The sequence below is a fragment of the Pleurodeles waltl genome, chromosome 9 (genome assembly GCF_031143425.1).
Source record: "Pleurodeles waltl isolate 20211129_DDA chromosome 9, aPleWal1.hap1.20221129, whole genome shotgun sequence".
Taxonomy (NCBI): domain Eukaryota; kingdom Metazoa; phylum Chordata; class Amphibia; order Caudata; family Salamandridae; genus Pleurodeles; species Pleurodeles waltl.
In genome coordinates, this window is record NC_090448.1 from 1,046,157,930 (window position 1) to 1,046,185,460 (window position 27,531).

Sequence of the window (27,531 nt, forward strand, 5' to 3'; positions counted from 1 at the left end):
TCGTGTTATGGCCATATCCCCTGTCATCATCACTGCAGACTTAAGCCACAACAAAAAACACCTGAGCTATCCCAAACTCGCTTACATGTGACTCCAGAGCAGAAGTCTACAGCAACATGAAGAAACATTTGCCCACATGCTTGGAGGAAGGAAGATAATGACTTTCAAAAACTGCTGTTCCTCAGGTTGGCTTTGGCAGTCTGCCTTAGACAATCAGTTAATATAAGCACAGGAGACATCAGCTCATTCATGGTTCATCTTTGTGGACCAAACTAGGAGGAGGCTTGTGCATCTGAGCAGGGGAGGAAGAGTGCTGGACCAATAGCGGAACATCTTATGCTTGCTATTCTCAGTTCTACCTGAGCCTATCTGGTAAGCCTGCCTTCTTGCATTATAGTCTGAGGAGAGAAAGGGAGACCTTCCTGTCTGCTTGTCTGAGGAGAGGCATTGAGTCTGCCTGAGGATTGACCTGATCTAAAGGAAGACAGAACCGGTACCATCTGACTGGAAGTACTCTTGTGATGATAGCTCAGGGGACAAGCCTGTCCTTGAACAGTGAGAGCACAGGGGCCCAGCTGCCCAGTGGAAGCAAGGTCTATAGATAGGTCAAGACATTAACTCCACTGCCTTCAGATGTCAACATTAGTAAGCTTGTTCTACCCTGATCCTACGGGTGCCCATAGTGTCCCTGTGCCCAACTTTTCTGGGGTTCTGTTTAGGCTGGTAGAAAGACTGTCTCTATCTTCTGGCTTGTATTGGCTTGTATTAGCCCAAACTGAAGGAGGTCATTCTGATTCCTGGTGCCTTATGAATGACCCCTTATCATCTTCATGGTTTTTTGGTACCCTCAGTGAATGTAGTGTGTGCCTCCGGTCCTTTGGGAGTCCCCACCATGGGGAAACTGTGAACACACCAGTGGCCAACAATCGGGTATTTGCACTAAAGGCACACAAGTTACATATAGTGAGAACTGGCCCACTAAATTGCAAACTACCCTTGAAAAATTATAGGGTTAGGTAGTGGATGTAACTGTACTCTGCACTTAAAACTTGACTGTGCCCTCTCATACAGGGAAAATGTCCAGACACTGTGTTGCCAGAGACATTACTGAGAGCACCCAGGACTTTGGATAGTGCCCATGGTGAAATTTAAAGGTGAACGATTGGATAGTGCCAATGATGAAATTTAAAGGTGAACATTTTATTCAGGGCATCTTGTATGTGACAGGCAGTTACTTCTAAGTGGATCCTGTGTACCAGTATCCCTAGGAGCTTCCTATCAGTCATTCCAATATTTCCTAATGAAACGAGAATGCTTCACATGAAACTATAGTTGACCTGAAGTTCCCTCAAAGGGCAACGTTGGTCATAAGACTCAATGGTACCTGGGCTGACTGATTATTACAGTGATTCTCCCGTATTGTAGAGCTTGTAAACAGATTATGAAAGTTAACTTGAAGAACCAAATTATTCAACATGAAACTTAAGAATATTGGTAAAGATAAACTACTGACAATGCACAGAGGTGAAAGGAACATTAAACACTTGATCATGAGTGCTGAAAGGAAAATATCAATTAAACAACCAAGAATATTAACAAAAACTAAGAAAGGACTTTTCAAATGTAATACAAAGTGCATTCACATTGTGACATAAAAATTACAGAAATTCTCCACTCACATTGTGTGGCATAAAAATCAAGGTTCATTTATTTGGAACACCTAAAGCAGCAAATGTGATATAATTGATCGGCTGTCTGTGTAGCAATTCAGAACAAGAATAACTGAGCATAAATCAAAGAACAGAACTGTCAATTGGAGATCAAATGTATGTAAAGAGGCTCCCTCCACCTAACAGCTGCAATGCAAGCCCTCCAGTCTAGAAGATGGGGCACTGCCTTACAATGGGTGCAGCTGGCCCAATGGAGGTTTGGAAGGGGAAGCTTCCTTGTCTGCTGTTTTTAATCCCATTCACTTTCACTGTATCCCAAACAAAGGCATTACCTTAGCAAACTAAATCAGAAAATCAACTGTACCTGTGTGGAGTCAGAAGGGGCTAACATTCCACATGCAGGGAAAGATAGAATGAACACAGAGAGCTCTGTCTGCCAACCAGCCCTACAACAACCAGGAATGCTTCTTGCAGTGCATTGGATTTACCAGTAGGATCCTTCTTCAAAAATAATTTCTGTTAACATTGGCCTTAAGCACAATGTCCTGCTGCAGGGCTTAGTTTGGTAGACTTTGAACGTCAGAAGCCTTGGACCTTTAGTTAATAGTGGTTGTTAAGTTTTCACAAAAGGACCCAATAGATGCACTGGGGTAGAGATGTAGGGGACTCTAAACCCAAATCTAACCCTCAGTGCCTCGGTACTATTGGGGTCGAATAAATGAGGTCACCTTAAAAATAGGTGGGGGAGAGAATAAAAGATGTGTAAGGAAATGCCTCCTTGGCATGGTTGCCCCCTGACTTTTTTCCTTTGCTGATGCTATGTTTACAATTGAAAGTGTGCTGAGGCCTGCTAACCAGGCCCCAGCACCAGTGTTCTTTCCCCAACCTGTACTTTTGTATCCACAATTGGCAGACCCTGGCATCCAGATAAGTCCCTTGTAACTGGTACTTCTAGTACCAAGGGCCCTGATGCCAAGGAAGGTCTCTAAGGGCTGCAGCATGTCTTATGCCACCCTGGAGACCTCTCACTCAGCACAGACACACTGCTTGCCAGCTTGTGTGTGCTAGTGAGGACAAAACGAGTAAGTCGACATGGCACTCCCCTCAGGGTGCCATGCCAGCCTCTCACTGCCTATGCAGTATAGGTAAGCCACCCCTCTAGCAGGCCTTACAGCCCTAAGGCAGGGTGCACTATACCATAGGTGAGGGTACCAGTGCATGAGCATGGTACCCCTACAGTGTCTAAACAAAACCTTAGACATTGTAAGTGCAGGGTAGCCATAAGAGTATATGGTCTGGGAGTCTGTCAAACACGAACTCCACAGCACCATAATGGCTACACTGAAAACTGGGAAGTTTGGTATCAAACTTCTCAGCACAATAAATGCACACTGATGCCAGTGTACATTTTATTGTAAAATACACCCCAGAGGGCACCTTAGAGGTGCCCCCTGAAACTTAACCGACTATCTGTGTAGGCTGACTAGTTTTAGCAGCCTGCCACAAACCGAGACATGTTGCTGGCCCCATGGGGAGAGTGCCTTTGTCACTCTGAGGCCAGTAACAAAGCCTGCACTGGGTGGAGATGCTAACACCTCCCCCAGGCAGGAATTGTCACACCTGGCGGTGAGCCTCAAAGGCTCACCTCCTTTGTGCCAACCCAGCAGGACACTCCAGCTAGTGGAGTTGCCCGCCCCCTCCGGCCAGGCCCCACTTTTGGCGGCAAGGCCGGAGAAAATAATGAGAAAAACAAGGAGGAGTCACTGGCCAGTCAGGACAGCCCCTAAGGTGTCCTGAGCTGAGGTGACTCTAACTTTTAGAAATCCTCCATCTTGCAGATGGAGGATTCCCCCAATAGGGTTAGGATTGTGACCCCCTCCCCTTGGGAGGAGGCACAAAAAGGGTGTACCCACCCTCAGGGCTAGTAGCCATTGGCTACTAACCCCCCAGACCTAAACACGCCCTTAAATTTAGTATTTAAGGGCTACCCTGAACCCTAGAAAATGAGATTCCTGCAACTACAAGAAGAAGGACTGCCTAGCTGAAAACCCCTGCAGAGGAAGACCAGAAGACGACAACTGCCTTGGCTCCAGAAACTCACCGGCCTGTCTCCTGCCTTCCAAAGATCCTGCTCCAGCGACGCCTTCCAAAGGGACCAGCGACCTCGACATCCTCTGAGGACTGCCCCTGCTTCGAAAAGACAAGAAACTCCCGAGGACAGCGGACCTGCTCCAAGAAAAGCTGCAACTTTGTTTCCAGCAGCTTTAAAGAACCCTGCAAGCTCCCCGCAAGAAGCGTGAGACTTGCAACACTGCACCCGGCGACCCCGACTCGGCTGGTGGCGATCCAACACCTCAGGAGGGACCCCAGGACTACTCTAAGACTGTGAGTACAAAAACCTGTCCCCCCTGAGCCCCCACAGCGCCGCCTGCAGAGGGAATCCCGAGGCTTCCCCTGACCGCGACTCTTTGAATCCTAAGTCCCGACACCTGGGAGAGACCCTGCACCCGCAGCCCCCAGGACCTGAAGGACCGGACTTTCACTAGAGGAGTGACCCCCAGGAGTCCCTCTCCCTTGACCAAGTGGAGGTTTCCCCGAGGAACCCCCCCCTTGCCTGCCGGCAGCGCTGAAGAGATCCCCAGATCTCCCATTGACTTCCATTACAAACCCGACGCTTGTTTCTACACTGCACCCGGCCGCCCCCGCGCTGCTGAGGGTGAAATTTCTGTGTGGGCTTGTGTCCCCCCCAGTGCCCTACAAAACCCCCCTGGTCTGCCCTCCGAAGACGCGGGTACTTACCTGCAAGCAGACCGGAACCGGGGCACCCCCTTCTCTCCATTCTAGCCTATGTGTTTTGGGCACCACTTTGAACTCTGCACCTCACCGGCCCTGAGCTGCTGGTGTGGTGACTTTGGGGTTGCTCTGAACCCCCAACGGTGGGCTACCTTGGACCAAGAACTAAGCCCTGTAAGTGTCTTACTTACCTGGTTAACCTAACAAATACTTACCTCCCCTAGGAACTGTGAAAATTGCACTAAGTGGCCACTTTTAAAACAGCTATTTGTGAATAACTTGAAAAGTATACATGCAATTTTGATGATTTGAAGTTCCTAAAGTACTTACCTGCAATACCTTTTGAATGAGATATTACATGTAGAATTTGAACCTGTGGTTCTTAAAATAAACTAAGAAAAGATATTTTTCTATATAAAAACCTATTGGCTGGATTTGTCTCTGAGTGTGTGTACCTCATTTATTGTCTATGTGTATGTACAACAAATGCTTAACACTACTCCTTGGATAAGCCTACTGCTCGACCACACTACCACAAAATAGAGCATTAGTATTATCTATTTTTACCACTATTTTACCTCTAAGGGGAACCCTTGGACTCTGTGCATGCTATTCCTTACTTTGAAATAGCACATACAGAGCCAACTTCCTACAAGATGTCACCCTGAAAATTGTATATCCTAAAAATCACCCTTCAATTAAATAGTATTCTACCCAGCAACATCTCTGTTCTCATGGTGCTCCTAGGTACTTGATGTCTTTGTGACCTGCTTTTGGGTCACCAGTGACCAGGTAAAGACACAAGTGGCCCCTCTTGCTTTTCAAAAGGACAGTTTGAAATAGGGGACCACCTCCCACTGTTGAAACCTAAGTGTGTCTATTAGTTTAGGGGTGTCTTTCTCAAGATGCTTACCAGTCAAGATTTTCAGGTAGTGGGCCCAAGTATGGTTGTAAAGGGTTAGGCTTCAAATCTGTTTCAAATGGCATTCTTTCTAACACTGCAAGGGCTAGAAAGATGATTCAAATGGTCATCGATTCAGGGGGGACCTCCAGTGAAGGTAGACACCATGCCAGGTTTGTGAATGCTGGCTCCTTTCTGGTTCTTCTGAGGCTGAATGAGGGAGGCATGGGCAGTCTTCAAGACTGATTGTGGATGGTGCAGGTTCATCCTCAGGTCACCGACAACAGATGATGGATCAGCTCCAATACCTTAAAGTATGTAAAGGACCCTAGTAATGGAGACGAGGCAGACCTTTAGCTGTGGAGAGCTGGTGTACGGGGCTATGATCATGGTGCCACAACTGTCCCCAGCGCTGACATGGAGCAACTTATGTGGGCTCCCATGATTGAAAAACTGCAGTGTAAGCCAGAAATATTCAAAGGCTGCACAACACTTCCAAGCCATGCAGAGGACTCTTCTCCAAAAAGGTGGCCCTCAATTCTTGGAACAGTCACTTCACCTCAGGATTGCATTTATAAACGGATGTATGAATGAAAATGGCTGTTCTGTATTCTGTTCGTCCATGCCCTCATTGACATGTTGGTGGAAAATCTATTATCCAACATCTCATCAAAAACTGGCTTTCTTCTCCAATGCTTTCTGTACAGGCTCCCAGAAGGGATCTTCTGTAGACAGATTATGCAACTTGGCCTGAGGCCCGAAGCCAATCCGTGCCTTTTTTCCTTGCAGGTGTTTCTCTTGTATTTAAATCAAGCATAGCTCCTATAATCCCAATCTGGAAAAGGAATAATAATTAATCTTTTGTGAAGGAAGACTGGTGGCACCCTGCTGGCATCAAAGGGCCACTTTGATGCCAGCAGGGTGCCAGTCGAGTAGGCTGGGGCGCTAAGGTGCGTGTAGGGAAACGTACATATATTGGCTGAATTAGACAATGTGAAACCAAAAACCTGGGATCAATGCTGGCTTCCCCAGTATTTCACTTTTCTTCCTTTTCCTTCATTAACACACACATAGAAGAGGACCTCAAAATACAGGACATCAGGGTGTTTGTTGTACAAAACCTTCCTTTTTGTTTGATTCAACAAACTATAATGATGTTCATGTATAATAGCAACCCAGGCCACCTAGAGGGTGCACATATCAACTGGGTTGCCTCATACTTAACCATTGGCATTATTGGCGGTTTCTAAATTTATGTTTACAGCTATCATTGTTTTTGTAAAAGAAAAAAAAATACTCCTCAATTCACTGATAAAATCTGATGTAAGGTAAAACGGTTCTGCATGTTAATGAAATAAACGTCTGGAATTTTGAAGTGACTATCATACTTTTTGCTTGTTTTCTGCAAGATGTCTTTAAAAATGGAGGTGTTCCTGAATTTAGACAGTGCAGAACACTCTAATTTCTTCCTTTAACTTCAACTAACCTTTGAATAAATGCATATTTTTTATGTTATTGCTGAGTCCAATAAACAGCCCAGTGCTTCTGTTGACCAGTGGACCGCATGTAAAAGTCAGGAGGGCCGCATGCGGCTGCCGGTCCCTGCTTTGTGCATCACAGTAGATTAAATAATGTATTGATTGCATGTTGGTTATTGTCTCTAGAACAAAGAGGATGTCTGAATTTTAGAGCAAATGGCAGCCAATCGCTTGATGTTTGGCATGGGAGGGTAGAGAAAGTTTCATATAAAAAAATCTTTTTTTATGTGTATCTTTTGAAAGTCTGTGTAGCTTCCTGTCCATGGTTTGACTTAATTCAAAACATCTTTACTGAATCACTGCAAAGCAAACCATCTTAGTCGCCATATCATGCAAAATCATGTGCTAATCAGTCTATTAACTTACTTTACTGGCTGCAGCAGTAACAGGTCTTTCTCAAAGTATAGAATCTATGCTAAGTGGGGTGTTGAGAGCCATGGACATCATAAGGATTTTGGGGGTTTTGGGCCAAACATATTATGGGGGCCCCTGTACATAACAGCTTTGATCTTATGATCCAATTTCAGCTTTTTCATGCCGTCTTTGGCCAGGCCACAGACACCGCACAGGCACTCTGGTCCAGATTCTAAATGTGTTTCCATCCAATATTCAGTGATATGTTGTGTATTTTTTCAATATTGTAATATAGCCGCAGTTCCTAAATATTACTGAAAACAATCTCTGTTACCGACTGCCATTTCTCATAGGTGAGGTCCTGTTTTGGTCTTAAAGGAATTTTTTTTTTATTGATGTCAGATGTTGTTGAAAAACAAACATTTCTCTGCAACATGTCTAAAATAGACTCCCACACATCACCCATGTTAAAAAAGAATGAAAGGAAAATGGTATTTAACACAATCTATGTTTATGAGTCATTCAAAGTCATCAGGACAGACGTGCGTGGAGAACAGGGTCTTTCTATGAGGGTGCCCCCTGAAAGGCTGGAGCTCTGGGCCAGAGCCCACTTTGCCCAAGCCTTGGAACACCTCATGGGAGCAATTCTGAGTGATATTTAATGCGTTGTGCAACCAAATTCCCACTAAGCTAAGATCAACATTCCTGCTGTAGTGTTACTTCTGTGCAGAACTTCTTGATTGTCCCCTGAAGCATAAAGAGGAAACAGTCCAAACATCATAACAAATGTGAGGCCACACTCCTGGTCATTTTCGTTTTAGCATTAGAAGCCACGAATAACTGTCAAACTTCTACTTGCAGTGCTGAAGATACTTGTGGAACATGTTTAAATCGAATGAAAGAAAACAGTTAAGACCGAGATGTCCAACACAGGTCCAGGAGAGATGTACATGCCAGATTTCTAGAACAGGAACTAAGGGTACATATTAGTTGTAGCATTAAGTTGAACATTAGTTTCCAAGTTAGATTTGAATTCCTCGTCATAGACTAGGGACAAAACACAGTAGCTTTCTTATAAAGTTTTAATATTTAAGTGTTGTTCCAACATTGTTGACTTAACATGGCAATTCGTAAATGAGGACCAGCCAACACGTTTCGTGGTGCCCAGGCCTGGGGCTTTCAGGCGAGACAACTGAAAGTAATGCTTAGTCTTGGAACTAATATTATCCATGATTTGGCATGAGTAGCTGAGCAATATTTTAGAGGCAAGTAAGTTGTCTGGTTTCTATTTATTGAGAGACCTTCGGGGTCATTTCGTCTTTGGCAAACTCAACCTGCCACCTGACTGCTGGTGCCGTCAGGACACCGCCAGCCCTATTACGACTTCACCGCAAGGCCGGTGGGCGGAAACAGTGTTTCTGCCTGCCGGCCCTGCGGTGAAGAGGGCCTTAACATTGACCCAGCTGGCGCCAATGTGGCGGTGCAGCAGCACCCGTCGCGCATTTCACTGCCCATAATTCAGGTAGTGAAATGCGTGACTGGGCTGTGCATGGGGGCCCCTGCACTGCCTATGCCAAGTGCATGGGCTGTGCAGGGGGCCAAAGGGGGCCCCCAGCACCCCCATTCTGCCAGCTTTTCCACTGTGGTGTAAACTGCCAAGGAAAGGCAGGCGGAATGGAACTCTTAATCTGGTGTGCAGCACTGCTTGCAGCGCTGCCCTGGCTGATGAGTACCGCTGGGACTGCTACGCTGGAGTCAGCCTCCTGCCTGGCGGTGTCGGTGGTATTACTGCGGCGTTTTAGCCGCAGTCCGAATGTGGCAGATCGGACCACCACTACCGTGGCGGTCAAATAGCCACCCCAAGTCTGGCGGGCTCGAGACCGCCAGACTCTGAATGGCCCCCCTTTTGTCTCTAGGCATTGTGTACAGGACAAAAATCAGTAACTGCTGTCTTCTGGGAAGAAAGGTAGCTTCTTAATGCCGTTCCTGTGGACTTTTAGAATATCCATTCATCAAAAATGTTCCTGTGCGATGAATTGTATATACATTTATTTTATGTGGATACTTTCACAACCGAACATTGATCTGGCTATCCTGGACTAACGTTGGATAGCTCTGCTTTCTAACAATTTACAACTGTGAGCCCCATGTGATGCCTTTTGACTAGCTGATTTATTTTCTTTGTGACACTTCAGATAAAATCAGTCTCCTTTGTAGAGTAGCTGGTTTGTTCATATATGTTCAATCTGAATGCCTAATCACAATTTCTAATTACAGGTTTCACCTGGCAAAAGAAATGTTGCAGAGGAATAACTGTTTGTTAACATGGAAACAACTAGTCTTTGCATGTTGTAGGTTTTCCAGAGGAACAGAAGGCACTGAAAAGTGAAAAGTCAATCAAAAGCGTTGTTTAGCAGCACAAAGTATTGCCTGTCTTTGTTAAAAGGTCTCTGTTTATTTTATCATCATGTTTGATGTAGGCCCTATCAAGACAAAATGCCAGCAAGAGCGTGATCAGCTGCAGGCGTCACTTGGGCCCCGGGGTCCCCGGCCACCTGTTGGGGCCTTCATGCCACAGTGTGATATCGATGGTAACTATGTGCCTCAACAATGCCACGGCAGCACAGGTGAATGTTGGTGTGTGGACAGGAATGGCCAAGAGATACCTGGAACTAGAACACGCCCTGGGAGCTCTCCTCACCAATGTGGTGTTCCAGGTTAGTCTTGCTTATAAAATCCATTCCTATTGCAGCGCTAGGTGTGAAAGATCCATATAACTATGGGAGCAGAGTAGCAGCGCTCTATTGTCCTTTATTTGTGGGAAGAATAAGCTCTGGCTTTTTAAAAATGCAGCTTTGTTTCACTACGCCTTTGTCTGTTTTTTTCCTGGATTCATGTATTTGATTGGCTTCTATGATTATTTTACCTATGTTATGCTATTACATGGATTGCTAGCACGGGGTTTATACATAAGAAGCATACTGTTCATGACCAAAATGTAAGTATACTCAATCCTGCATATTTTTGTTTTTTTCGTGCTTTTAAAATCTTAAACCAAAATAAGACACGAAGCTAGAGAAACCGCACCAGCACTTCCCATGTGTTGCTTTAGAAGCAGTACCAATCTCAGATTCAAACGTCACTTTCCTGGGGAAAAAAAACTATCTGACAATAGGTCTGCTACATTTTCAGTATTTCAGGTGCACTTTGCTGTATTAATTTGTGCACTGGGTGAGTTATCACCAGGATAGTTAGTATGGTGTGAAGGCAAGACGCCAGTCGAGTGCAACTATCCTTGCTATCAGAGTCTGAGGAGGATATTGTTGCTGTAGCAGAGGAATGCGAAGGGAACATCCTCTGTTCAATCTTAAGACTTGATCTGTTGTTGAAAACCTATTTCCTAATAGTAAATTGAGCCATACCCGATTCTGACGCTTTGAATATTTGTAACCTTAGTGTAATATTTAAAGGTTATGCTCACAGAATAAATGTGCATAAAAGGAAATAAGGAGTCCTTAAAATTGTCTAGAGCAGTGGTTATAAACCTTTTAACCTTTTTGATTTCAGTGGGGCCCCAATGAATCATTACTGGGATCCAGGCATCCCCTGAGTCATTATTGGAACCTAAGGACTCCCTGCTTAAGCAACGGAATAATTTGAACCCCAAAAAATGCACACAAATTCAAAAACAAGTGTACAGCAAACAAATGCTCAAATATCACAATCAAATGTATAAAAAGTTTTTACACTTTCAATTTTGTTTTTAGTAATTGCACATGCTTTATTGATTTTAGATTATTAATCCTAGTATTATTTAATTTTGTAAAACGGTCATAGACCCCACTAGAAGACCTCTGGGGTCCTCAGACCACAGGATATGAACCACTGGTCTTGTCATAAAAAAATGTGGGTGCTGGGTTCTGTGGTGATTCATGAGGACCAGAGTTGGGCATAAACTTCTGAATTTGCAGCTTGTTCCATAATCAGTTTTATTTCTCATCTGTTTTTGAAGTGGTATTCAGGAATGCAAAAAATCAATACTGAAGCATCCTAATTTGTAGAACAGACTGTAAAGTGCAATTTTGCAGCATGAATCTTTTCTGAATTCACATGCTGTGCATTGTTCCGCCATCTAGCGGTTGGGTCCGGAAGTTTCTACTATTTCACCAAATTCCTTTTAGTCCGTCTTGTTCTACTTTTGTTTGTTGGTGGACATAGACAGAACCTCCATATGGTGTCTCCTTGTGACATCATTGTATTTCCTCCGGAGGTTCCCACATTAGGTCGCCATCTTCAGATTTTTTTTCTGCTGTTGGGTCTGGTTGTTTTTGCAGAAAAGTCTCCAAAACGAGGGAAGACTTTGAAGAATTTTCTGAAAAACTTTGAGAAGTTTGACAAAGTAAGAGAACATCGACAGGGAGCGGACAAAGGACAAAGTAAGGTCGATCAAGAAATTATTTTCTATCTCCACAGATTGTCTAGAATGCCTGGAGAAGAGGGGGTCTCTGGCTGGAGTAATGGAAAAAACACACATTGTTCCGGTTCTGCAAGAATTGCCTTCATAAATATCGCTCAGAAGGATAAACACCCGGTGTGTAATCTGTCTCCCAGTCCACCACCAGAGTAAAGATTGTAACGCCTGCTCTGTACTTGTACGCTGAAGGTGAGAGCAAGGCAAAGAATGGCCTATAACGCATTGCAAGGCCAGAAAACAGCACCATCCCTTACAGAGTTGGGGCTTTCCAGTGACGACATGGAGAATGTTGCAGAGGGACCTGAAGGAGAAACTGTGGAGGGTGACCGGGAGATCATCGAGGTCGAAGAAGAATCACCAAAGAGTAGCCAAGAATCAGAGGTAAGAGAGTCCATAACCTCCGCTAAGACACCCGTGTCGGAAAAATCTGACTCACAGGCACAAAGGGGAGCCTCCGTGTCGAAGCACTCGCTATCCGCAGGCATGCCTCATGAAACGGAGGCCCACGGAGCCATTCAGGGGGCTTCCGGTGGAGAGAACTTTGAAAAAACATCCTTTGTCATGGGACAGAAGGGCAGAGGATGCTTTGTTGTTGAAAGCTCATGATTCACAAACGGTACGTCGAAGCTCACAGTCTGAGCAGATGTCGAAGGGAATCACTCGACGACCAGGCCTGCAGAGCGGGTTGTCAAAATTGAGAAAAAGAGGCAAGGATATGAGGCTGAAATGGCTGTATTTCTTTAAAAAAAAAAAAAAAAATGTAAAAAAGAGTTTGACAGTCTGAAGGGATTCAGGACCCAACAGTAGACTTTGACAAAGAAGGACATTTCGGAGGTAGAAGTCGTGGAAATTTGGCCTCCACTTACACCTGAGCCTGAAGCGAGAGAACAGAGGAAGTTGATCAGCAAGTTATATATTAACCTTCAGAGGAAGTTGAATATATTGGATCTCAATGGGAAGATTTGGAGACGGAATCACCTGAGGAGGAAGTAGAAACGTATCCTCACCCCAAGATGATATTGGTATATATAACTTAGTGATTAAGAATGCAGCTGACAAGTTTAACGTTCAACTTGAAGAGGATAAACCCCAGTCATGTTTTCTCTTAGAAACACTGCTGCCAAGTCAGGCAAGTAACCAATAACTGCAATGCTTCTAAGCCTTTAAAGAGCCAGCCACTTGCAGAGCAAGCACACCATGTGCTGAAAAGTAAAACAAGTTTTCTTCAACAGATCCTGCGTACATTAAAGGTACTGTCCCGTAGACTCGATAATAACTTTGACTGCAAGGAAGAGAGTGAAATTCTCCTCGACATCAGACCACCTCCAGATAAGGAGAGTAAAAGGATGGAACTTATGGGTAGCAAGATGGCGCGCAGTGCTGCAAACCAAATGCATATTGCTAATTCTAAAGCATTATTTAATAGACACACACATCAGCATTGAGAGGAGATAGAACTGATGAAACATCTCCCTGAGCAATATAAAAAGAGGGCAACGCATCTGGTAGAAAGCTGGCAAAATATAGCAAATACTTGATTAAAATCTGCCCTGGATGCTGCGGACACATCTAATCGCCAGTTAATGATCAGGCCACTCTAAGGCATAAATTCTTGGTTGAGAATTCCGGGATACAAACCTGAAATACAAGCTAATACAGTAAACACTCCATTTAACGGACAATTATTTGGAAACTCTGTCCATGAAAGCCTCAACCAACTAAAAAAGGACAATGAAACAGCTAAGTCCATGAGCGCCTTGCAGTTTTGTGGCAGAATACAGAGGGGGGTCATTCTCTGCAAGAAGACCAGCATCTAGGTGGAGCTTCTAGTCGGGGGAATTCTCATCACAGTTTCCACAGTAACACCCAAACTGTTAAATGACAGCAAAGCTGGTAGTACCAGCAGCAAGGAAGAAATTCCTTGCGAGGAAGAGCCAGAGGAAGAAGTCAACCAGCTAGAAGAGGCACAACTCTTGCAAATAAATGACTGTGCAGCATCTCTAACAACCTCACAAACACCATCAGTGATAGAAAACGCCAAACCATCAGATTTCCATCACAACACACCGGTCGATGGCAGATTGAAAAACTTTATCAAGGAGTGGAGGAAGATAACTTCAGACAAATGGTCTGAAACAGAATACAATTCAGGTATTGCATAGAACTAAACAAATTCCCACCAGGAAGAAGTCCAAAGAAAAGGATCCATTTAAAAGAGGAAACAAATCGACTTCTCAAGGAGGTCAACGAGTTACTAGACAAGCAAGCAATAAAACAGGTTCCAACTCAAGAAATCATCACGGGAAATTACTCAACATATTTCCTAATCACAAAGATAGACGGATCCCTGCATCCAATCCTAGATCTCCGTTATATCAACATTTTGATAAAAATACAAACAGTCAAAATAGCAACTTTACAGGAAGTCATTCCACAGTTGCAAAAAGGAGATTGTAAGGCAACTATAGACTTGAAAGAGGCCTACTTGCACATTCTGGTGAATGCAAAACACAAAAAATACCTAAGGTTTGTGGTAAACAGAAAACACTCTCAATTCACTGGGATAGCTTTGAGAATGAAATCGGCACCAAGAGTGTTCATGAAGTGTCTAGCAACAGTGGTGGCACATCTAGGAAGAATGGGTATACATGTATTTTCATATCTCTGTTATTGGTTAGTAAGAGCAGAATCATACTAAAAATGCAAATATGGCATTCAAATTGTGATGAAGACATGGTACACACTAGGTTTCTCATTAAACAGAGAAATCAGAACCAGAACAGGAGATTTTCTTGGGAGCAAGGTTAAACTCAATTCAGGGAAAAGCATTCCCAAAAAAGAAAAGAACTCAGGCCATGTGTACAAACATCAGGTTTTGCAACGCTCAAATTGTGAGATTTAGTGACTCATAAATTGCGAGTCACAAAACCTGATGTACAACAGCGTCTCAGACACTGTTCGCAATTCACAAAGGGTTCGGAAGGGACCTGTCTCATTAATATGCTTGAGGAAGGTTGCAATTTGCGACCCATTTGGGACTGGCCGCACTCATTAGGAATGGTAGCCTGCATCCGCAGAACCCCATGTCTGTGAATGCTTTTTAAATATAAAAATATAACATCTTTTTTTTTTTTTTTTTTTTTTTTTAATGCAGCCTCTTTTCCTAAAAGGAAAGGAAAATGGGGTGCATTACAAAAAAAATGAAACATTTCTTTTTCATTTTTTCAGAGGAGGCAGGACCACTGCCTGCTCTGAAAAAATGTAGGTGCCCCCCATTCACCTATTTGTGAACGGGTTACCACCAATTTCAAATTGCTGGTAACTTCAATCGTTTTGCGACCGCCTTCCCAGTTGCAAAACAATCATACACTCCCCTTTGAGTTATTAGGAAGCAACACCCTTGGCACACCCCTTCCTAATAGCGGGTCGCAAACCCATTTTGTGATTTGGTAATAGGTCACCTAATCACAATTTAGGGTTTTGTACTTAGGAAAATGTTTTTTGTGGTTGCAAATGGCAAATTCTGCGAATCATGCTGTTTGCAAGAAGAAAAAAGCTACATACATGTGGCCGTCAGTCCCTTCTGGAAGAGGGTCTCTTTTACCAGAAGGGCAGGAGCAAGCTCTGACAGCGAGGACAGTGAGGAAACTATTGGTAAAGATGGTATCATGCATTCACTTTATCCCATATGCAAGTATTCATATGATACCAATCCAGGAGTGGCTTCAAAATCAATGGTCACAGGCAATAGGGATTCGGGAAGATCTAGAGGTTGTCACACAGAAGGTGCAGGAGTAAATTTCATGGTTCAATAAGGAGAACATTACACAAGGAACACTTTTGCTGCAAAAAAACTCCATCTGGAACGATAACCACAGACGCCTCACATATAGGATGAGGAACTCACATGGGTTCCCTGAGAATATGAGGAATCTGGAGGAATCAGGATGCTGTACAACACATCAACATCCTGGAACTAAAGACCGTTTTTCTAGCATTAAAAGCATTCCAAAAACATCTTCAGGGAAATACCATATTGATTCAAACAGACAATACAACTTTGTAGAAGGCTGCCCTCTATGTGGTGTGTGAATGCCACGTAAAGGGCCCAGGGGTTTCCTAGTGAGTGGGCAAGGCTTGCTATGCAATCCCAAACTGCTCTATTTAGGGGTAGTGTGACCGAGCAGCCTTAGGCTTAACATAGTGGAGTGCAAGAAATCTACAAATACACTTGATAGTCAATAAATCAGACACACGACTCAAGAAGGAGATCCACACCAATTTATAAAAAAGCAAGTATCTTTGTATATGCCAACACAACGAAAAAGAGGGTAGTAGTGGCACATTACACTGCACATCCTATGAGTGTCCATTAGTAAAGCTAACAGTACTGTACTGGTCAGTGAGATCGAGGTTGGTGCTGAATGATTACCTATGCACTACTACCCTAGGGCATAAATATGTATTCAACTGGGCACACAGGATGTATGTAGGAAGTTGGCTCTGTTTGTACTATTTCAAAGTACGAAATAGCATGCACAGAGTCCAAGGGTTCCCCTTAGAGGTAAGATATTGGCAAAAAGAGATAATTCTAATGCCCTATTTTTGTGGTAGTGTGGTTGAGCAGTAGGCTTATCAGGTGGTAGTGTTAAGCATTTGTTGTACATACACACAGGCAATAAATGAGGAACACACACTCAAAGACAATTCCAGGCCAATAGGTTTTTTATAGAAAAATATATTTTCTTAGTTTATTTTAAGAACCACAGGTTCAAGATTTATAATCAATACTTCAAATGAAAGGTACTTCACTTGGGTATCTTAGGAACTTTGAATCAGCAAAATAGCATGTACAGTTTTCACAAAAATGGCAATAAGCTATTTTAAAACTAGACACATTGCAAATTTCAACAGTTCCTGGGGAGGTAAGTGTTTGTTAGTTTTGCAGGTAAGTAAACTACCTACAGGGTTCAAAGTTGGTTCCAAGGTAGCCCACCGTTGGGGGTTCAGGACAACCCCAAAGTTACCACACCAGCAGCTCAGGGCCGGTCAGGTGCAGAGGTCAAAGTGGTGCCCAAAACACATAGGCTTCAATGGAGAAGGGGGTGCCCGGTTCCAGTCTGCCAGCAGGTAGGTACCTGCGACTTCGGAGGGCAGACCAGGGGGTTTTGTAGGGCACCGGGGGGGACACAACTCAGCACAAAAAGTACACCCTCAGCGGCACGGTGGCGGCCAGGTGCAGAGTGCAAACAGGCATCGGGTTTGCAATGGAGTTCAATGGGAGACCCAGGGGTCTCTTCAGCGAAGCAGGCAGGCAAGGGGGGGGACCTCCTCGGGGTAGCCACCACCTGGGCAAGGGAGAGGGCCACCCGGGGGCCGCTTCTGCACTGGAGGTTGGATCCTTCAGGTCCTGGGGGCTGCGGGTGCAGTGTCTTTACCAGGCGTTGGGTTCTTAGAAGCAGGCAGTCACAGTTAGGGGGAGCCTCGGGATTCCCTCTGCAGGCGTTGCTGTGGGAGGCTCAGGGGGGGGGGCAACTCTGGCTACTCACGGTCTTGCAGTCGCCAGGGACTCCTCCCTGTAGTGTTGTTTCTCCGCAGGTCGAGCCGGGGGTGTCTGGTGCAGAGTGGAAAGTCTCACGCTTCTGGCAGGAAACGTGCAGTCCTTTAAAAGTTGTTTCTTTGTTGCAAAGTTGTTTCTTCTTTGGAGCAGAGCCGCTGTCCTCGGGAGTTCTTGGTCCTTTTAGATACAGGGTAGTCCTCTGAGGCTTCAGAGGTCGCTGGACCCTGTGGAACGCATCGCTGTTGCAGTTTTTCTTGAAGTAGGGAGACAGGCCGGTAGGGCTGGGGCCGAAGCAGTTGGTGTCTCCTTCTCTGCAGGGCTTTCAGGTCAGCAGTCCTTCTTCGTCGTCCGGTTGCAGGAATCCAGTTTCCTAGGTTCTGGGGAGCCCCAAAATACTGAATTTATGGGTGTGTTTAGGTCTGGGAAGGCATAAGCCAATGGCTACTGTCCTTGAGGGTGGCTACACCCTCTTTGTGCCTCCTCCCTGAGGTGAGGGGGGCACATCCCTATTCCAATTGGGGGAATCCTCCAAAATCAAGATGGAGGATTTCTAAAAGGCAGGGGTCACCTCAGCTCAGGACACCTTAGGGGCTGTCCTGACTGGTGGGTGACTCCTCCTTGTTTTTCTCATTATCTCCTCCAGCCTTGCTGCCAAAAGTGGGGGCAGTGGCCGGATAGGCGGGCATCTCCACTAGCTGGGATGCCCTGGAGCGCTGTAACAAAAGGGGTGAGCCTTTGAGGCTCACCGCTAGGTGTTACAATTCCTGCAGGGGGAGGTGAGAAGCACCTCCTCCCAGTACAGGCTTTGTTCCAGGCCACTGAGTGACAAGGGCCCTCTCCTCATGTGGCCAGCAACATGTCTGGTGTGTGGCAGGCTGGCAGCCTACACTAGAAGTCGGGTAGGTATTCAGGGGGCATCACTAAGATGCCCTCTGGGTGTATGTTACAATAAATTACACACTGGAATCCGTGTGCATTTATTGTGCAGAGAAGTTTGATATTAAACTTCCCAGTTTTCAGTGTAGCCATTATGGAACTGTGGAGTTCGTGTTTGACAAACTCCCAGACCATATACTCCTATGACTACCCTGCACTTACAATGTCTAAGGTTTTGCTTAGACACTGTAGAGGCATAGTGCTCATGCACATATGCCCAAACCTGTTGTATAGTGCACCCTGCCTTAGGGTTGTAAGGCGTGCTGGAGGGGTGACTTACCTGTGCCACAGGCAGTGTGAGGTTGGCATGGCACTCTGAGGGGAGTGCCATGTCGACTTAGTAATTATCTCCCTCCAGGCACACACAAGCTGTGTGTCTGTGTGCCTGTGCTTAGTGAGGGGTCCCCAGAGTGGCATAAGACATGCTGCAGCCCTTAGAGACCTTCCCTGGCATCAGGGCCCTTGGTACCAGGGGTAGCAGTTACAAGGGACTTACCTGAGTGCCAGGGTTGTGCCAATTGTGGAGAAAAAGGTACAGTTTAGGGAAAGAACACTGGTGCTGGGGCCTGGTTAGCAGGGTCCCAGCACACTTTCAAATCATAACTTAGCATCAGCAAAGGCAAAAAGTTAGGGGGTAACCATGCCAAGGAGGCATTTCCTTACAGATTCACACTGCAAAACTTGAAGAATTTCCTGGATGCACAAACGACTCACCCACCTCCACCAAAGAGATGGGACAAAAAAGAAAAAAAGCCAAAAAAAGAGCATATGAATCCATTAAATTCTTCAAGCTGCAAAACTACACCTACAAGTAAGAAAATGTACTTTATGTTGGTAAATTTAGTAAATTCAGGATTAGGCATGGAAATTAAGTGATTCACTGTAGTTCACTCTCCAGACGTAGGTCAACACTGGCCAACTCATAGGTTTGTGGGTATTCAGTCACCTCATTCAGCAGCTCACATCCCACTGTGGCCCACACCAAATGTAAACATGTGAAATTCCAGAGTATCTGGCTTTCCAAGGCTGGAAAGAGGAGGGGTCACTATCATATTTAATGAGGTGTGTTGCTGGAGGTGAAGGAGCCTGTCCACAGAGAAAAATAAATAATAAAAACTCACAATAGTCCCAACTCTACTCAAAACACGTGGCTAAGCCTACAGCTGTCATTATGTAACTTCTTTTATGTTTGCCTTTGTGGATTGGGCCCTTCAAAGTAATTTTTGTATATGTGCATACAGTGTGCTTTTAATGGGAATGTTTCCTTTCATAGTGCCCATAGTGCCTACTCAGAAGCCACAAACGGTGTGTGAACGGTGGAGACAGAGCCTTCTCGAGCACTATGGTGGTGCACCCACTGCTGAGCAATACATACCACAGTGCGATCAATACGGCAATTTCAACCCTCTGCAGTGTCATGGAAACAGTGGCTATTGCTGGTGTGTGGATAAGGATGGAAGAGAGGTTCAAGGAACAAGAAAGGAACCTGGAATGACTCCTGCATGTAAGGCTTAGTTTTTGAGACATAAACCTCCACTAACACTATAAATGTAGAGTGCCCTAATTAGCCCCGCCTGGCTAGGATTAGAAATGTTAGTAATGTATATATTTTGAAATAACACTAGCCTTTTTCTTAAGGAAGGATGGAAACATTGCATAAAATAAACTTTAAGATAATATTGCACTTTTATTTTTTTTAAAGTTTCTACTGGTAAAGTTGTGATATCTGCTCTTTTGCATCTGGAATGCTTAATGTTTACTTGCCAGCTAATCCTGCAGCAAACTAATGCAAAGCCAACTAGATGAAAACCTTTGATTTGGACATGGGTCCTCTGGCCGGTTCACATCTGGAGTGTCAGACTTCTTACACGTACAAGAGTTGCTAATCCTATTTTCATCTTAAATGCAGTTTACTATTTTAGTTGTCCCTGAACCAGAAGACCGAGCAAATGGTTCACAATACGGTCATTTTAAACTATGTTCATACATGAAAACTCATATCAAAGGTTTGTGGAGGTAATGCTTATGGGAGTGTCTCGAAATAGTGACCTATATGCAAAGAGTTATTCAGCACCATTAATACATTTCTGGGATCTATGATTCTCAGAAACTGCCTGTGTTAAAGTTAAAGGTTCACCAGTGGGAGGAAGCTTGTGTGGCACTGTGCAATGGCAGTCAGAATCATCATTGCAGCAGACACGTGGAAAATGAAGCAGCAACACAGTTTGAGAAGATCTAGGACATCATGGCCATGAAACATCACAAATAAATTACAACTCTGGCCGCCAGATTTGTTAGCATGTGGCATCCACTCCTAGATCGAATGGGAATGAGAGAAACGGATCATTTGATAAATCTCAGGTGGTGGAATGACTTGTTTGGTTTATTTATGATATTGAAGAGAGAATAGGGTCCGTAGTGATGCCCACATTATTTTGACTATTTGCACGTGGCGAGCAGTGGATCCCACAGAGGTGGGCAAAGAGGAGAAAAAAGCAGAGTAGTGTTGACAGTGACATGTTTTCCATTTTATCACAGTTGAGTTTTAGATAAGCGTTTGTTCTCCATTAGTTTATTTTTTTATTTGGAATTGTATATGCTTTCAGACTAAAGGATTGTTTTTTTTCCCTTTCAATTTTGATGATTAGTGTAGTTGTAACATAAGTGACTTAAAAAGGAGGTGGTAGTTTAGGTCCTTTGAGGGCAGAGAAGAATTATTGTATGGTGAGCTGTTACTTTTGGATAGGAAGGATTTCAACCATTTAATGATTGGGTTTTTTTTATTCTAGAGTGTTGGAGGCTTCTCATTCTCCTCATTAGAATGTTGTGTTAGATGATAACAAAGGACATGCTGATTTAGTACTCCTGTAAGATCTGAGCCCCACTTGTGTACCATCGGTTCACTTGTTTGAATCCAGAAGGCTTTGAAGTTAGAGGTTCTGGAGTGATCCGTTTTTTTTCTGGAGTGATACGTCTGAGCTCAGCCTGTGGCTGTTTGGGCCTTTTGAATCTAAGGAGCTATTTTTGGGTAGTGGTTTAATATATGCAGTTTTGAATTGTGGTGGGACCACCACCTGTTGTATGGAGGTATTTAAGATGTCTCGATAAGCACTGGACATTCTGGGGATGACGAAGATTTCTTTAAATATGCCTGAGGGGCATTAGTCTGCTGGAGCTGCTCTGGTCTTTGTTTTATTAGTAGATTCTTTGATGCAGAAAGATTCTGAGGAATCTCTCAGTAGCCTGGATAAATGCATTTGGTGGGGCATCAGGGGAAAACTCAAATGTGAGTTGACTCTAAGTGTTTGGGATATGGAAATTATTTTATTCATGTATGTTTCAGAGGGAGAAGGGATTTGCTAGGTTGTTTTAAAATTCTTGAGAAACCTTTTGCTTTTGAGCTGCTGGGTTCTTCAGTTTATGGCTAAGTTTGTATATGTATTTGCTTAAGCTTTTGGCCTTTATTATCCTGGCAGAGTAGAATTTATTTATAGTGAAATGTGATAGAAACAGAGCTGAAGCATGTATCCTACTTTGTTAGGTTTGTTATTGATTCATCAATTTTAGTTTCAGACTTCTATTCATTTTTCGGCTGAGCCTACTAGAGAGCACGTGCGCTGTCTGTTGAGACATGCGGCATATTGTGGCTTAAGTGCATAGAGGGAGACTTGGAACCTGCCCATTGCTTACTATTGGTTGGCTTCCTTGTTACTCACTTGCTTACTTCCTATTCACGTCTCCGCTTGTCAGTCTTGTGGTTGTCCCTCCCATGGACCATTGCCTTTTTACCATTGGTTTGATTGGTTGCCATCTCCCCTTCCATTGTTTGCTTTTCAAGAAACATTTTATCTTTTCTTTAAAGCACTCCAGGAGAGTGCATATGTTTTCTAAGTCAAGCTTGTGTGCTTCTCTTCCCCTGCACTCAAGGTCCCTGTTGCATGAGTGCTTCTCCCTGTCCCCTCCCTCTTTTGCGCTTGCCTGTGCTTTTTCCCCATTGCATCCCTGAACCCTCTTTTTTTATTTTAATTTTTTATTTTAGTTACCGATCCAACTTGAATTAGTAACCTTAACATTTAAAAAAAAAAATGTTTCTGGGTCATTTTGTAGGCATGCTCATACGTTATGCATGGGCCTACAAAATAACATGGTGGGAAGACGTTGCCAACATGGCGGACAGCTTGAAGTCTTCTTCTGGACCGCCACACACCAGGAACACAGCAAGCCATCCCGGGCCCATTGTTAGCCGAGGGCAGGGTTCTGCAAAGAAGGTCCTGGAGAGCCGGGTCCATGCCAGGTTTTTAGCATATCCACATTTAGAAAAAAAGATGTTTCAGAAATCTACAATTTTCTAAATGTGGATATGCAAAAAATCTGGCATGGACCCGGCTCTCCAGGACCAACTTTGCATAACCCTGGCCTAGGGTAATGGTGGCCTTGGTGGTTGGGGACCACAAAGGTAACATTGGGGGGGTCCACCCCAGCCCTTGGAGAAACACGACCCAGGTAAAAAAAAAACCTGAAGCAGCACAGTGCCACAAGATGGCAGAGAACAGGAGCTAGATGGCCTCTGCCGTGAACTGGTGTATCTTAGGGAGCACAATGCAGACCTGCATCTACACCTGGATGACCTGGAAAATAGATTGCACCACTCCAATGTCCACATCCGGTGTTCCCTTCCAACCCATTTTCCAATGGAATCAAGAAACACTCCCATTAACACCTTGTTGAAGGCCCAGGCTCTCCTTGGTCTACAGCAGACACCTGGCACCCGCACCCACCCTGGCAACGGGAGTGGGAGGGGAGGCGGGGAATACAGGTTACCACCAGGGTGCTGGACCAGAAGCACCTCCAAAAAATCCTGCCATAAGGCCATATTGGAGGAAAGCCACTGCAAGTGAACAGCCCTGCTACTAGAGTTACATATCTAGGACTATGTCTTGAGGAATCCTGACGGTTTGAGGTATGAGATTTAGGCCCCAATGCTGCGCGGGGGCAGAAGTTGGCTGAACCCCCCCCAAACCACACGGGCAATCACTCACTTGCAGGGTCTGGGAAAATTAAATTACTACGACTCTACCCATTGTGGATGGCCCAGCATAGGGCTCGATGCTGCCTTACATTTCGAACTCATTTCATTTGCTCTCATGGGCAGAGCGGTGATCTTGAAACCCAGTTCCACTGTTTGAAGCCCACTTCGCTCCATGTTCCAATAAAAGGCTGTTTCTCTGTACTACCCCCCTCAGCCCCAGTGGAGATCCAGCCATAAAGATAACCAGCGGACCCTCCAGGCGGCCTCTCCCGCAACATGCCACCCACCCAAACCTAAAGATTAAGATTACCATTCGAACATCAGGGGCCTGAGTGGGCCAGCCAAAATTATTGCAGTCCTGAAAATCCTCAAAGACTTTGATAGTGACAGTTGTCGCCTACAGGAGACACATCTTCTGAAACAGGACTGTGGCCTAATGCGGTCCGGGGCGGTTCCCATGACAATTTCTCCAGGCCCCAACACGTAGGCAAGTTCGGCATCCTCATTGCCAACAAATTCCAGAGCAGGTGCCGCAGTCCTATATAAAGATACCAGGTGGTCTTCTCACTCTCCAGATCTTCATTAATTTCTACTCCTCCAAACTGGCAACGCTGTACACCCCCAATTAGACACAGGAAAAATTCATTTGCAAAGCCATATTCATGATGGTCTGTTCTCACAGTGGAGACATTCTTCAATCCCTCCTGTTCACACTATACATGTAGCCTCTGGTCAAGTGTGTTAGGAGGAGGGGGGAGATAACAGGCTTCACTTTAAGTAATCAAGAACATAGGATTGTGTTCTATGCTAACAATGTCCTTTTGACCCTCTCAGACCTGCACTGGTCCCTCCTGGCCCTGTTGACCGAGATGGAGGCGTTCGTGAGGGTATCTGGGTTTAGGAGTAATTTGAAAAAATCTCAGATCCTGAACTTTACCATCCCGGTGGCAGACAAAGCAGCATTAGAGGCATGCTAGTACATGATATTGGCTCCCCTCTGCATACACCATCTGGGCTATAAGATGTGCTCATCCCTAGAACAATTAGCAGAGCGCAGCTCTAAAGACTTCATTGAGGCAGCACAAACTGACCTTCGCAGCTGGGTGGTCTGTCTTGTGTGGGCCGGATTGCAGCCCTTAAAATGACCCTCCTCTGTGTTGCAGACCCTCCATTTGCAGTCTCCACAGTGTCTCTTCAAGAAAACTGCAACAGCAAATAGTCCTTTGTGTGTGTGGGGAGGTAGAGACCACGTATGGCATAGGCTCAAGCGTACTTTTTCAATCGTGGATGGCGGCCTTGACCTTTCCAATTAAGCTATGACTATTTGGCAGCCCATCTGCAATATATGATGGAATGGAACCGGCCGGCATCAGAAAAACACTGGTGCTTTATGGACAAGATGGTAACCAGCATCCATATCTGGAAGGTGCCCTGGCTAGCCAAACACCACCAGCTTTGTGCGTGTAGTCCCCCCTGGTCACCAACCCTAAGCTGCAAGTGTGGAACAGGACAGCTAAATCCAGAGCATTAGCTACCTACCCCTCCCCACGTCCCCCCATCATTGTAAATCCAGACCCTAGCCCCTCTGCCCATGCAAAAAAGTAATGACTTCCTTACCTGGCAAAAAGGCAACTGCTAATGGATCAGAGACCTCTACGACCACTGGGAGCTTGTGGAGTTCAAGCAACAAAATTTCCACTTACCAGAGTCCAAGCGATGGCAGTACTTGCACATCCACTGCTTGGTCTATCAGTCGGCTGTACGGACATCAGCAGGCAGACATCTCATACTCTTCGAGAAATGGCTCTTTCTCAAGAACAAGGGATAAAAGCCTGCTTTCAGCCATCAACTGGTTCCTGAAACATCTCCTAATGGCCGGTTAAACCGCCCGCCCAGAACCGGTGAGAAGCAGAGCTAGAACACACTCTTGGATGAGGAGTGGTCTGATATATATTACAGGGCTAGGACCTCTTCATCCAGCATGGTAGCCAGGCACATGATGCTGGAACTCGCCAAATATTGGTAATAATATACCTCAGCACGTTTTGCAAAGTGGTGGACCTCGGCACCTCTTATGGTGATCCCCGAAGCTTTAACTTTACTTGGACTCAATGTGGCAGGATATCGATTAAATGTTCAATGCCATCCTTCCATGGTTTTCAGCCTACAATTTACTGACCTTACCAATAAAATGGTGAATGCGCTGAGGTTTCACTGAGGTAGGATGATCACATTGGCACTGTGCACAGCCAAACAAACCATAACAGCACAGTGGGGCATGGATAAAGTGCCAGAGCATGTGGATTGGCTCCTCCGGTTGTGGGGTTTATTGGGCATTGAAAAGGTGACTGCAATGGTGGAACACACTCAACAGGCATTGAAGCACACCTGGGGCCCATGCATAGCCTATCTGTCACAGGAGTTCAAGGAGCGTACTTGGGAGTGCTGAAATTCACTACCCCTCAATTGCCCCAGGCTGCCCAGACTGCACTCCCCTCTCCCAAAATGTGGAGTAGTGGCAATGTGTCTGGTGACAGGATGCTGACTTTAGCCTCAAACTAGAGACATCAGAACCAGACACCTACTTCCAGAGTTTGCCCCCCCCCGCCCACAACTCCCATTCTTCTCCTTCCCCTTCCAGGTCCCCTTTCCTTCCACACCCCTCTAATGGGAGTCCTCTCACCCAATAGTTTTCTTTTCCCCACTTGCCTCCAGTTGTCAGTGAGTGTATCTGTATTCCTCTTTAAACTAACAAACTGATTTGAACCTAAAATACACGGTGCCTTAAGTCCCGTAATGGCAACCCCCAACATTTCTTTTGGAATTGTAGCCAAACTATCAGATTGGTCTGGTGCCCTGGATCCACTATACAGAATAGGCCCACAGGAGATATAACTTGTCAGACAGTTACATCAGTTTTTTTTTTTTGTTTTTTTTAAATATTGAGTTGCGGTGTGTCCATGGATCTGAATCTGGGGACTCTCTGCAAATTAACAGTCTATATATGCGTAAAGCTTATTAAAATTTAACGGTGCCAAAGTTATTGAGACAGCAACAATTGTCTCCTATGGAGACTCTGACCTAACCAGAACTACACTGGCAGTATTTCCAGTAAGTATAGCATATAATATGCAGATGGCATTAGGAAATACACAGCTTTTTGCTTTTCCTGGCTGGTTGTTTCATTGAACAATAACTGTAAACCAACATTTAAAAGACTCTTTCTGGCACATTTAGGTCCTGGTGTCAAAATGAAGGAAAACAAGTTTAAAAATAATTAAATATATAATTCTATTTTACTCTGGACACACACTAATGAAAACTATGCCAGTGGTTGTGCACACTTGAAAGGAACTGGTTGTACAGTATCTGATGTTAAAGGAAATATGGTGTCCTGCTAATTTCGACAGAGCTTTTTTGTGTAATCTCACTTAGCAACAATAATTATGTTTAAACATGTAACCCTCAGACTCCACAACACCTTACACCACTTATCATAACGAGCTGTGATGTGGCAAGACTGGGCTGACCACAGCTTGTTTGGTTCAGCCTGTGGGGTAGCTCATGTCAATCAATCAATCAGAGTTTATAGCGTGCAGCTACTCACCCGCTGGGGTCTCGAGGCGGTGGGCGGGTGGGGGTGTAGTGTGTACCAGAGGTGGATTAAAAAAAGCCATGTCTTCAGTTCCTTCGTGAAGCTGGGGGAAGGAGGTGGTTTGTCTGATGTGGATGGGTAGGGTGTTCCAGGTGGTGGCGGCGAGGTAGGAGAAGGAGCGTCCTCCTGTTCTGGATTTCCTGATGTGAGCTACTTCTGCGAGAGAGAGCTTGGCTGAGCGTAGGGTTCTGTGGGGTACGTGGAAGTTGAGTCGCCTGTTGAGGTAGGCTGGTCCAGTGTTGTGGAGGGCTTTGTGTGCGTAGGTGAGGATGAGTGATTCTTTTCTCGATACGGAGCCAGTGCAGTGTGCGTAGGTGTTGTGAGATGTGGCAATGTCTGGGTAGGTCGAGGATCAATCTGGCGGCAGCGTTTTGGATGTTTTACAATTTGCGGTGAGTTTTTTGTTGGTTCCGGCGTAGAGTTTGTTGCCGTAATCCAGTCTGTTGGTGATGAGGGCGTGTGTGACAGTCTTTCTATGCTCAAGGAGGATCCATTTGAAGGTCTTGCGTAAGAGGTGGAGGGTGCGGAAGCAGGTGGAGGTGACTGTGTTGATCTGATGGTTCATGCTGAGGTAGGGGTCCAGGATGATTCCGAGGTTGCGGGCATGGCTGGTGGGAGTGG

The 27,531-nt window shown here is 45.0% G+C and overlaps 1 protein-coding gene across 2 annotated transcripts in view; it reads left to right on the forward strand.

The window, feature by feature from the left end:
* The window catches only part of NID2 (nidogen 2), a 449,243-nt gene that overhangs the window by 283,834 nt on the left and 137,878 nt on the right, over positions 1–27,531 (forward strand). For both annotated transcript variants that reach the window (XM_069208632.1, XM_069208633.1), the window contains 2 exons: positions 9,737–9,973; positions 19,500–19,730. In XM_069208632.1, coding sequence (XP_069064733.1) covers positions 9,737–9,973; positions 19,500–19,730 — 468 coding nt within the window. The remainder of the gene's footprint in view (positions 1–9,736; positions 9,974–19,499; positions 19,731–27,531) is intronic.